Source organism: Myxocyprinus asiaticus, chromosome 2 (genome assembly GCF_019703515.2).
Source record: "Myxocyprinus asiaticus isolate MX2 ecotype Aquarium Trade chromosome 2, UBuf_Myxa_2, whole genome shotgun sequence".
In the NCBI taxonomy this organism is placed as follows: domain Eukaryota; kingdom Metazoa; phylum Chordata; class Actinopteri; order Cypriniformes; family Catostomidae; genus Myxocyprinus; species Myxocyprinus asiaticus.
The window spans coordinates 57178260-57191121 of NC_059345.1; the positions used below are offsets into that span (position 1 = coordinate 57178260).

General features: G+C 36.5%; 1 protein-coding gene across 3 annotated transcripts in view; it reads left to right on the forward strand.

Moving 5' to 3' along the window:
• The first annotated feature begins 1682 nt into the window (after nucleotides 1-1682).
• Nucleotides 1683-12862, forward strand: part of LOC127412492 (palmitoyltransferase ZDHHC21) — a 37849-nt gene continuing 26669 nt past the window's right edge. For 2 of the 3 annotated variants that reach the window (XM_051648903.1, XM_051648914.1), the window contains exons 1-4: nucleotides 1683-2132; nucleotides 5576-5775; nucleotides 9216-9314; nucleotides 12321-12432. In XM_051648903.1, coding sequence (XP_051504863.1) covers nucleotides 5622-5775; nucleotides 9216-9314; nucleotides 12321-12432 — 365 coding nt within the window. In that variant the 5' untranslated portion in view covers nucleotides 1683-2132; nucleotides 5576-5621. Of the gene's footprint in view, nucleotides 2133-5575; nucleotides 5776-9215; nucleotides 9315-12320; nucleotides 12433-12862 lie in introns of those variants that run through there. The other variant, XM_051648925.1, reaches the window with a different exon arrangement.

A 12862-nucleotide genomic window follows, 5' to 3' on the forward strand; every position in this document is an offset into this window, starting at 1 on the left:
ATTCATACAACTCCAGTGGTTAAATCCATATCTTCAGAAGTGATATGATAAGTGTGGGTGAGAAACAGTTCAATATGTAGGTCCATTTTTACTATAAATGTCCACTTTCACTCTCTTTTCTCTCCCATGAGTTCCACTTCTTTTGTTTTTGGTGACTCTCATTCTTCGTGCATCTCGCCACCTACTGGGCAGGGAGGAGAATTTATAGTAAAAATGTACTTAAATATTGATCTGTTTCTCACCCACACCTATCACATTGCTTCTGAAGATATGGATTTAAACACGGGAGTCGTGTGGATTACTTTTATGCTGCCTTTATGTGCTTTTTGGAGCTTAAAAATTCTAGTCACCATTCACTTGCATAGTACAGAGCTGAGATATTCTTATAAAAATCTTCATGCGTGTTCTGCAGATGAAAGAAAGTAAATAATGAGAGAACTGCCAGTTTTGGGTGAACGATCTCTTTCATTTATCAGGAACTACATCATTTGATTTCTTATGTTATTTCCTTCTCACTTTTTTGACACTTTAAATAAACGCACCATTAATAGGCGATGTGTTGGTTTTCATCACGGATTTCATGAAAAGATCCATTCAGCCTCTCACAGGTTATCTCTGCACTCGCAACAACATACTGATCCGATTCCTCGGACTCCTGCTTTTCACACACTTTCCTCGATGTATCCTCATCCTGAATGTCTGATGTGGTCCTACTCTGGTTTGGATCAGCCTGACTGTACACAGTGTGCTGTCTTGTGCTGTAGTCGTAATTTGAGGGTGCTGTTCTCCCACTGGGTCTCATGTATCTGGTTGTGGACATCCCGCAGCGCTTGACCCTTCAGTCTGCTGATTTCATTCACGGCGATCTCCAGCGCCACCTCAAACGCCCTGCGCAGAGCCGCCTTCAGTGCATCCTCAACACAGCTGAACACTAGCTGTATCTGCTCCTCACCGATGCCTGTCACATGTGGATTCATGTTCATAAAAACAAACCGAGTCCCGCTGTTTACCCTTGAACCAAATACCTGAAGATTAATAATGTGGATACCGTGTATTTATATCCATTTAAACACTATTAACAGCGTACTTCAAGCTACTGAAGGCACAAAAACAGTGGCAGGCAAATCCTTCAAAATTAAAGTCCCCGAAGTCCTATGAAGCTTCCCATGTACAAAAATATGTTTAGAACAAAATATAAGCACAACTCTTATTATAAATAAATTAATAAATAAATAATGCATTTTTACTACTTGTAAACACTTTATTAAAGCTTGCAGACTCATTTAATTAATTTAAGTAGCTTTATTAACACAGCTCATTAATAATTTACTTCCATATTTTGCTGAGGTAAAAGTTTCCTCAAAAATACCCTAGTTTCTAAATTTATTGTTACTATTGGCCTACTGTAAAACCATAAAACATATGGAATATTTTTCATACAGCGTAAGAAGCTTTCAGAAAATGTATTATTTTGTTTCATTTTATTTTAATGTAGTTACAATTTTATTTAGTTTAAATATTTTAAATTTTTTTCATACCATGGTACGTAGCTAGCTACATATAGTAAGTATGGTATTTTGTTCAGAACTATGGTTGCGAGCTCCAAAGCTTGAATCCGATTAGTTACTACTAATATAGTGTGAAAGAAAGAGGGGTTCTCCATATCTGTATAGTATATTTTTTATTTAATGCTTACATTTGAATTTAGAAACCGTACATACTGCAAAGAGCAATACAGCATAAAATAAACTGGAAAATGAATAACAAATAAAGCACATACATAAAGTTACAAATATAAAACAACAAATAAATGAATAAGTATAAACCTCCAGACAAGCTAACACACTTTTGAACAAATAGCCTATCTTTCAGTTGAGGTAATATTTCTTTTCAGGTATGTTTTGATCGCTTTCTTGTTTGAAGCAGAACACATGGAAGTTGGGCTTTCTCACACAGACCGCATTCATGTGTTACTGTCATTTTGACAGTTCAGAGGTGCTGCTCACAAAAGGTGTTTCGCACTTTGCGGCTTCCGTACAATCACAGTCCAGGAAGAAGCGTTGATACCTTTTAGTCAGAAGACTACGCCAAACCCTCAACGCTGAACTGACAATCCGCCGTGTAAAGAAATAGTTAAGTATTATTTTCATTAGGTAATCAGATGTGATATTTATTGATGTGTCGAGATTTTTATTCCTCAGTGTTCCAGGTTGGTTTGTGTATCATTCTCATGTACATCCCTTATGAGCCATTGCCAGAGCATGTTTACAAGTCACAATGTTAGATGAGCATTAGACACAAATGAACAGAACTGTTTTAGAAGATAGAAACAAGTACATGCGGTTTTTAAATTAGGAATGTTTTAGAAACCAACTGATTTGTTTTTTTAACTGTTCTCATAAGAAAAACTGTTACTACATCTTTGTTAGGAAAACATATATTAAGAGGGGAATCACGGATACTGTGGTATTATGTTTTCCTTGACTATCAGCAATTTTATTCACGGAAAGGCTGAAATATTTCGATATATCATTTTATCTACACGAGCATATACATGCTATACAGCAGTGGTTCTCAACCTTTTTGACTCCAAGGCCCCCCCCCATTGTCGGAGAAAATATTCGAAGGCCCCCCATGTAGGCTATTAGATATTTATATTATAAGATATTTCCTTAAAACTTGTGATTCCAGAAATGTCTAGAACTGTCTATTCTTCATAAAAAGCAAGCTGTTGAAGGGAGTTATTACATTTTTAGCATTTTCAGTAAGTTGAATTATACAATTTATATTACAGTTATAATAATCTGTCATATTTTCAATCATTTTAAGAGATCTTGAGGCCCCCCTGGAAGTGTGCTGAGGCCCCCTAGTGTGTCCAGACCCCCTGGTTGAGAACCACTGCTATATATACATGACCAAAGCCTGTGCAGTCCAGGAGGTGTCTTTAATGCGACTGTATCCATCACCTTAATGTACTTTGCATTTTTTAAAACTTAGGCAAACCTGTGTTGTTTTTGAATGGGTAAATGAGGAAATGAGCATTTTATTGCCACTGGTTGGTGAAAATGGTCAACAAGTGAACAGTTAATAATTAAATGACAATTCAAATCCGTGATTACAACCCAGATTAAAACCCAGATACAAGCAAGTACCTTTGGGCCGAATTTGGCAACATTTCCAAGTAGGTATACACAGTTTTCCTGAGTAACCACTGGGTGACACCATGATGATTCGAATTGCCTGTTTTCAATTTCTGGTCTCAAGATGCAATGAAAAACTAACCAAAATGAGCGATCCAGACAGAGAACAACCATTTAAGTGTTATTTGGAGTAAAAATTAATTTCACGCTCAACTTGCGCAGTTGTTGGCTGTCATAACAACTCAAAGTAGTTGCTTATATCAACGCAACTAACCTCAGACAATGGCTTCATGTCATCTACGCACTCAGGTGAAGCACTTTAAAAAAAAAAAATCGGTCATCTCGACTCTGTGAAGTATCGGCACTATAGAGCCACATGTTTTTTGACAATTTCTACAAATGTTTTACTTTACCCACTAAGAATATAATAATACAATATACCATAAACTGAAAACAGGCGAATCATGGAACACTTTCACGTTCAGGAAAAAAGTGGATAGCTGCAGGCCTGGAGACCTCCAAATGGGGGCGGAATCTCCAAAAGAGGGTGGGGTTACTCCAGAAGGGGGCTTGGTTACAAAATCAAGCAATAAATTATGGATGATAAAGTAAGTAGGGAAAAGACAATAGAACTGAAACAAGCAATAAATGTAAAAATTATGGATGATAAAGTAAGTAGGGAAAAGACAATAGAACTGAAACAAGCAATAAATGTAAAAATTATAAATGGTAAAAAAGATACATTAGCTAACTATGTGAAATTGTGTAGTGAATAAACAAACCCACTTTTAGGAGTATGAGTCAAATATTTGACTCAAATACTATAAGGTCCCAATGAGCACAGTGGCCTCCATCATCCGTAAATGGAAGAAGTTTGGAACCACCAGGACTCTTCTTAGAGCTGGCCGCCTGGCCAAACTGAGTGATCGGGGGAGAAGGGCCTTAGTCAGGGAGGTGACCAAGAACCCGATGGTCACTCTGACAGAGCTCCAGCATTTCTCTGTGGAGAGAGGAGAACCTTCCAGAAGAACAACCATCTCTGCAGCACTCCACCAATCAGGCCTGTATGATAGAGTGGCCAGACGGAAGCCACTCCTCAGTAAAAGGCACATGACAGCCCGCCTGGAGTTTGCCAAAAGGCACCTGAAGGACTCTCAGACCATGAGAAACAAAGATTGATCTCTTTGGCCTGAATGGCAAGCGTCGTGTCTGGAGGAAACCAGGCACCACTCATCACCTGGCCAATACCATCCCTACAGTGAAGCATGGTGGTGGCAGCATCATGCTGTGGGGATGTTTTTCAGTGGCAGGAACTGGGAGACTAGTCAGGATAGAGGGAAAGATGAATGCAGCAATGTACAGAGACATCCTTGATGAAAACCTGCTCCAGAGCACTCTGGACCTCAGTCTGGGGCAAAGGTTCATCTTCCAACAGGACAACGACCCTAAGCACACAGCCAAGATAACAAAGGAGTGGCTCCGGGACAACTCTGTGAATGTCCTTGAGTGGCCCAGCCGGAGACCAGACTTGAACCTGATTGAACATCTCTGGAGAGATCTGAAAATGGCTGTACACCGACACTCCCCATCCAACCTGATGGAGCTTGAGAGGTCCTGCAAAGAAGAATGGGAGAAACTGCCCAAAAATAGGTGTGCCAAGCTTGTAGCATCATGCTCAAAAAGACTTGAGGCTGTAATTGGTGCCAAAGGTGCTTCAACAAAGTATTGAGCAAAGGCTGTGAATACTTATGTACATGTGATTTTTTTTTTATTTTTTATAAATTTGCAAAGATTTCAAACAAACTTCTTTCACGTTGTCATTATGGGGTATTGTTTGTAGAATTTTGAGGAAAATAATGAATTTAATCCATTTTGGAATAAGGCTGTAACATAACAAAATGTGGAAAAAGTGAAGCGCTGTGAATACTTTCCAGATGCACTGTAGATGCTTATTGTCACTTATATGTAAAACATCTCTTGTACCATTTGTATTAAGTTGCAACTAAAGTCCCATACTAAAATACATTAAAAAATTATCAACCTTATATCCTTAATTCCACCATCTCTGTGGTAAATAACATATTCTTTTGACAATATGAGATGCTGTTATTACAAAGAAATTTCATTTCAAAGTTTTTTTTATTTTTTTATCTTTCAAAACATGCAGGTAGTGCTGTTTTCTGTGCAAACTGTATTTGCTACATTACAACAAATTTTTTGTTCCGGTATATCATTGTTCTCTTTGCACAATTTAGAATTTTCACTGATTGTTATTTTGTAGTGAATGCATTTGTAAAGACATTATACAGACTGGTTGATTTTTTTTATTTATTTTTTTAATTTCCTATTTTTGTCTCAACCAAATCAATACGTTCCATAATAAACTGTACTTTTGGCTCATATTGATCTGAAGTCTGCATTCTGTCTGTGATCAGGAGTTGCTCCAGTTATCCTGGCACATACTGTACATTATCCGGAAGGATGAAGCTGCGACTGCATTTTGTGGTGGACCCCATGGGCTGGTTCTGCATTAGCACAGTGCTGTTCATCTGGCTCTATAATACCCTCCTCATTCCCAAGCTGGTGCTGTTGCCACATTATGCAGAGGAACATATACCTTCTGCGCTAGTGGTCTGTAAGTTACTTTACAAAAGAAATATTCTGATCACGATCTGCTCATGACAGCTCTTATCAAATGTTGTATTCAATGAAGAATAGTTTCACTGAAATCTTGTTCTACAATCTGGTTTTTGCAGTACATGAGGAGAGGCTTCAAATGGTTCAGTTAAAACCTGAGTTCCTCATAGATTAGAACAATACAGTGAGATAATGTGGTCACGTTTAACACAAAAGTAGTTGCAGGACAGGTTTTTTACAACAGACTTCACCAATTATTGAGAGTTAATTACAAACACTCATTGAACCGTAACGGTATTTAATATTTTTCCACGTCTGTTGGTGTTATATCGGTTCTAGTTCTAGTTACTTGGATATGTGTTTAAATGAATAGGAAGTAAATCATAGGAACAACAATTCTGTCATTATTTACTACATTATTTACCCTCATGACGTTCCAAACAAATATGACTTACTTCTGCTGAACACAAAAGGATATGTATTTAAAGAATGTCCCGAGAGCTGATTTCCATTCAATATCAGTGTATACTGCTTCACCTTAAAGTTTAATAAAGCAGCCAGAAGTGTCATAAAACTTTAGAAGTCTTCTGAAGAAAAACAGTCCCTTTGTATGATGAATAGTCTGAAATGTAAGTTGTTTTTCACTCTCAAATAAAATAAAATCATTAATAAACTCTGTAAATCAAATATGGCGGCACTTCAATAACATAAAATCTAGAGCGTTAACGCATGCTGTTAATTTAAAAGGTTTAATGTGTTAATTTTTTCATAATTGCAGTTAACACATTTACAGTTAATACAATATAAACAGTGGTTAGAAGGGCGGAACCTTTGCGATGTGTCCGCCCGGACTCATTACACTGACACACACACAACAAACACACACTACAGCCGTGTCGGTGATCAGATGATGGAGTAAGGAGCTTTTGACGCTATTTGTTGTACAAAACAAACCCAGAAATCAAGTATTTTTCAGCCTAGTTAAGGTGTATTTTAATTGCCACAGAAGCACGCCAAGTCTTAACTATCACCAAAACGCGGAATTTTTTCTGCAAGCGCTTTTCATGTGGAGTTCCAAGCAGCCTGACGCGCCTTTACGATTGCTGCAACAAAGAGATTGTTGCAACCAGCAGATTAATATTGTGGAGCTTAAGAATTTAATGCCAATTGCAATGGATATGCAGCCTATGTGGGGACTATTTCTTTCAATTAGTCAAACTCCCACTTAGGCTCTGGGAAATGTTTAATGTGACTTGAATTGGTGCTATTTTAGTGCATTTCTATCTTTATACTTTGGAAAGCTTTGTTTGAAAAATTAAAATAAAGCATTATATTGTTACATATTGTTTAGCTTTCTTTTCTAAGAAGGAAATAAATAAATTTTGACAGGAAAATAATTATATTTAGAGTCAAAATTCATTTTTGAAAATCTGTGATTAATCATGATTAACTACAAAAAAATTATGTGATTTATCGTGATTAAAAAAGGTAATTCTCGACTGACACCACTAATCAAATCACATTGGTTCTTGCACATCTCATGACCAAACATCATGACACCATGACTCAAGAACCAAAGAGGTTTGTTGTTATTTATGTCACCATATTTGATTTAAAGAGTTTATTAATAGTATTGGTTTGATTTGAGTGTGAATAACAAACCTAATTTTCGGTCTGTACAAAGTGATCACATTGAAAATCTGGGATTCAAAATCTAGGCTAATTTAAACCTGTAAATAAAAGGAACTTTTGAAGGTTTATAATTTTTTCTTCTTTTAATAATAATAAAAAAAGGAAACGGTGACGTAAAATTAATTAGAAATATTTAAGATTCAGCACTGTTTCTAGGTCGCTAATAAAAAAAAGTTAATATTTGACATTGACAATACAAAATAATATGTATGAAAGATCAGTGGCTGGATTCATGAAACGTTCTTAAGAAAATTCTTAATTATCATTTTCTTCTCAATTTCTAACTTAACAAAATATTTGTAACTTTTTTTTTTTCCCTAAAAAAAACTTCTTTTAAAAGTTCTTAGATTTAGAACTTAGATTTTGGTTCTTAGAATGTTTTTTTTTTTTTTTCCTTTTCTCCCCGATTTGGAATGCCCAATTCCCAATGCGCTCTAAATCATCGTGGTGGTGCGTCCGAGACATCAATCCGTGCATCTTATCACGTGGCTTGTTGAGCGCATTACCGTGGAGATGTAGAGCGTGTGGAGGCTTCACGCTATTCTCCACGGCATCCATGCACAACACACCACGTGCCCCACCGAGAGCGAGAACCACATTATAGCGACCACGAGGAGGTTACCCCATGTGACTCTACCCACCCTAGCAACCGGGCCAATTTGGTTGCTTAGGAGACCTGGCTGGAGTCACTCAGCACGCCCTGGATTCGAACTCGCGACTCCAGGGGTGGTAGTCAGCGTCTTTACTCGCTGAGCTACCCAGGCCCCCTCTAAAGAATGTTCTTAAGAAAAAAACGTAAGAATTAAAATTCTTGAGAAGAAAAAAAAAGTTCTTAAAAATTGTCATAACATCTTAAAGTTAGGATAACCTCACTGTTGTCTTAAATCCCAAATGGTAAGATGTTTAATGAATTTACTAGGTTGTTTCAAATGTGACCCATTTTATCTTGTTGAGTCGATAATCGCAATGGGCTGTTTATGTAGAAATGTGATTTTTACATTTGTGCATTTGGCAGAAGCTTTTATCCAAAGCGACTTACAGTGTACTTATTACAGGGACAATCCCCCTGGAGCAACCTGGAGTTAAGTGCCTTAATCAAGGACACAATGGTGATGGCTATGGGGATAGAACCAGCAACCAGATATGTGCTTTAGCCCACTACGCCACCACCACTCCACTTTAGACCAAAACACGTTTTTCCTTTTTGGTTTAAAACAATGTAAAGGTTATCACGAAATGTAAACAAATATTGTTTTGAAGCTTCTTAATGTAGTGACCAATTGTGGTAGTCAATTCAAACGGATGCACTGCATAGCTCTCTCTCTCTCTTTCAAGAATTGCATTCAGGAACATTTTTACGAACTTCTTATAATTTATCTTAAAAACTTTTTTTTTTATTATTATTTTTTCTTAAAAACATTTCCATGAATCTGGCCCCAGATTTCCTTGCTTTCATTGAAGCACACAAGATGCTGTTTAGAACTCTCTCTCTTCTCGAATCATGCTGGAAAATCATGAATCATAAGATTTTGCACAAGCTTGTGGAGTTTATGCCAGCTTGACATACCACATCTAAGACATTCTGAATTTCATGTTAATTTTTCACGTTAATTGTTACGCTGATAATACAATTTGTAATTAAAAAATGTATTAATTTGGAAAAATGCAGAAGCATTTTCATTAGTGGTCTCAGACTTTTGGACCCCAATGCATTCCTCTCCTTGTGTCCCTCTTATCTCTCTTGAGGTTACTATCTAGCATCACTGCTGTGTGTCTCAGCATTGCTCAGGGCTTCCACCGCTGACCCCGGAAAACTTGCTCAGGAACCCAAAATTCCACTTGCTGGTAAGAAACAAATAACACTCCCCAATATATTTAGTTTTCCTTTGCTCTGCACAGCATTATAGCCCTGTTATGTTACTGATCCACAGTCTGCACCGAAAGTATTCACTTCCTCCCACCCCTTGTTCATATTCATATCTTTCATATCTTTATTAGTTATTGTCATATTACAACAGTATGGTCTGTCTGGATTTTGATTTGTCCTATTTAAAATCTTAAAACAACCTTTCACCTGCAAATTTGTACAGTGAAAAGATACTTGACCATTAGAGGATCTAAACTTCACAAATTGACCTCTTGGCTCCATACAATCCAAAGCTGCATGGTTTGCATTGTTGCGGTGCCCAAAGTAATTTTGCATGCTCAAAACCCAGTGTGATGGCACCTTAAGTAAGCCATTCAAAGGTTGATTTTCCTAACAAGTGTAAACACTGTGGCTCTGTGATGTTGTAAAAATGTTCTGTTTGTTTGAGCATCCTGACAAGCCCAACATAACATCATTGGCTCCAACAATGGCGTGAGTTTGGGGTTGGACTTTTAAATGGAAGACTAAGTGAATGTTCAGAAAACCTCTTTGAAAACATTCATTATTTAGCTAATTCTGTTTGTTGACGCTAATGGCGCAGAAACGAAATGCTTCACCTTTAAAGTGCATCACATTGGTGAGGAAAACAAAGTTTCTCTCTGGCCATATCTCCCTTATTTGTCCTGCTGCTTTAACCTGTTCCTGTCACAACTGGTTGATACATTTTCTTAAAGGATTTTTTAGGCAATAGCAGTTTGCTGAAAGAATCAGAAGACTCAGCTCTGACTTTGCTATGATTAGCAGCTTGTCGCTAAGCTAGTTAGCACTGAATAGCTTTTCTTAGCTAGCTGTGCTCAGATTACCTGACATCCGCTTGGTTTTATGACTTTTAAAGACAACATACAAAAGTGGCATCTGACTTGTTTGAGGGGATTTGCGGTTGGATTCGGAATAAAACAATAACACATTTACTTCAGGCATTTTAACAAGTTCTTTCTTAAAGGTTATTATTCATTAATTATTACAGTACCTCTGATGACATAATAATGCTATTGGAAAGCAGAGGCCCCTTAAAAGTACATATTGATTTTAGAATGTATACTTATAGTGATTTTGGAACATATAGTTCAGATGAGCTCATAATGATTTTGCAGTGTATAGTCCCAAATGATGCCAAAATGACTTTGGAAAATGTAGCCTTTGATGAGGTCATAATGATATTTGAATGTTTAGCCTCTCACTAAGTTATTTTATGATGTATATATGGCCACCATAAGGTCATAACAACAGTAGAATATGTAGACCCCAATTAAAGGGATAGTTCACCCCAAAATAATGATCTCATGATTTACTCATCCTCATGCTATCCCAGATGTGTATGACTTTCTTCTGCAGAACATAAGAATATTTCAGCTCTGTAGGTCCTCAATGCTAGTGAATGGTGGCCAGAACTTTGAAGCGCCAAAAAGCAAATAAATGTTCTTAAGTGATTTTAAAATGGATTTCTATGTACTTTTATTTTCTTTCTCTTTATTATTTATATTTAATGCACTGTGAATTACTATTGTGTAATTAATAAATAAACGTCTTGCCTTGAAGGAATATTCCGGATTTAATTCAAGTTAAGCTCAATCGACAGCATTTGTGGCATAATATTGATTACTAAAAAATAATAATTTTGACCTCATTTTCTTACAAAAAAAAAAAAAAGCAGAAAACTCGGTTTCAGTGAGGCACTTACAATGGAAGTGAATGTGGGTCAATCTGTATATGTTAAAATACTCACTATTTCAAAAGTATAGCCACAAGACATAAACAATATGCTTGAAAACATGATTTTAGTGTGATGAAATTGCTTACTAATCATTTCTGTGTAAATTTATAGCCAATTTTACAACTTTGTTGCCATGATGATGTAATGTCAACAAACCCTGAAATAACTGTAAAAATGACTATTTAATGACGTTTTAATAGAAGAATTAATGTGTGCTTTTATAAAATTCTAAGCTTCACATTTCTGCCTTTAAACCCTCAAAAAATTGGCCCCACTCACCTCCATTGTAAGTGCTTCACTCTAACATTGACTTTTGCTTCTTCTTTTTTTTTAAACAAAAAAACAAAAAGGATGGATAAGTCAATTTATTTATTATTATTATACTAATTTCTTTTGTAATCAGCGTTATGCCTCTGAACCCGCAATGTTCCTTTTCAAGAAAGATAGCAAAAGCACAACACTTTTCAACTATAATATTTCATGAACATAAGTTTGATTTAAATTATACAATTAAAAATCGTTTGGACATGTTCAAGTTGTCAAACTTTGTGAAACATGTCCATAGTTAATGTGATGAACTTCACCTGTGGTTACACTGCTAGGACACCTGTGCAGACTTCATACATTTATTCAAAGTTACCTTGGGACAGTTGGTTAAACCTATTTCCAAAAATGATTTCACAGAAAAGTGAAGTTGGTTCTGAGAAAAGGTCTAGCATCATTTGTTTGCAGATGTCACTTGCTTTGATATTTTGCCATCTATTGCAATAAAATTCATACAGTTTTGTGTGCCTTATGTGTCCAAATAGTTTTTTGGGCCACTTTATATGTGTGATTAATTAGATATACATACCAGTTGGGATACATACCAGTATGCAATCGATGATAAATAAAAATAACTTTTATCCTCCATTCATATTTTTGTTGTTGTTGTTGTAGTGTTCAGCATTCGGCTCGTCTACATTTTATGTTTGTTGCCTTTCTTTGCTGTCTTAATCATTCTCTCAATTAAATTTGCCTTCCTGCATATCCATACTCCAAATAAGATGATAAAAATAAAAATGTATTGTTTAATTTACCACTAGATGGCGATGAAGACCTTTTTTTTGTTACTCTGAAACAAACCCCAACCCTAGTGCTTTCAACACTGATGGTTTGTGAGAACTTTGTGACAGGTTCTCTTGACTAATTTTTTGTCTTTTTGTTTCAGAGAGAGACAGTTTGGAACTGTGCAATAAATGTAACATGATGAGGCCAAAGAGGTCACACCACTGCAGCCGCTGCGGCCACTGTGTCCGTCGCATGGACCACCACTGTCCTTGGTAAAGTCAATATCACCACCATCAGTTGTTTTAGACTTCTTTTAAATAAAGCAGTAAAAACCAACAATTCGATAACACTTATAAGGTTCTATTCATTAGGCATTAGATATCATGACTATAAATGTTTTTTGTTTTTTTTCAGCATTTATTAATCTTGGTTAATATAATATATTTACTGTACTAAAGCATACAATTATCATAATGTGTCATCAGAGATTTAGGAAACATGCTAAGTTGAAATACTGGCTTCTCTGAAACAATGCTACAGCCAGTGTATTCTACTTTGAAATGGCCGTTTCGGGCCATAATTTCTGTTTGTGTTTTGGCCTGTGTGATCCCGCCCACTGCCCCTTTCCCAATAGTATTGAGCTGCCAGATTTGAAACAAGTTAGCGGGCAAACACAGCGCACTGCTGCCATGGAAGCCAGCA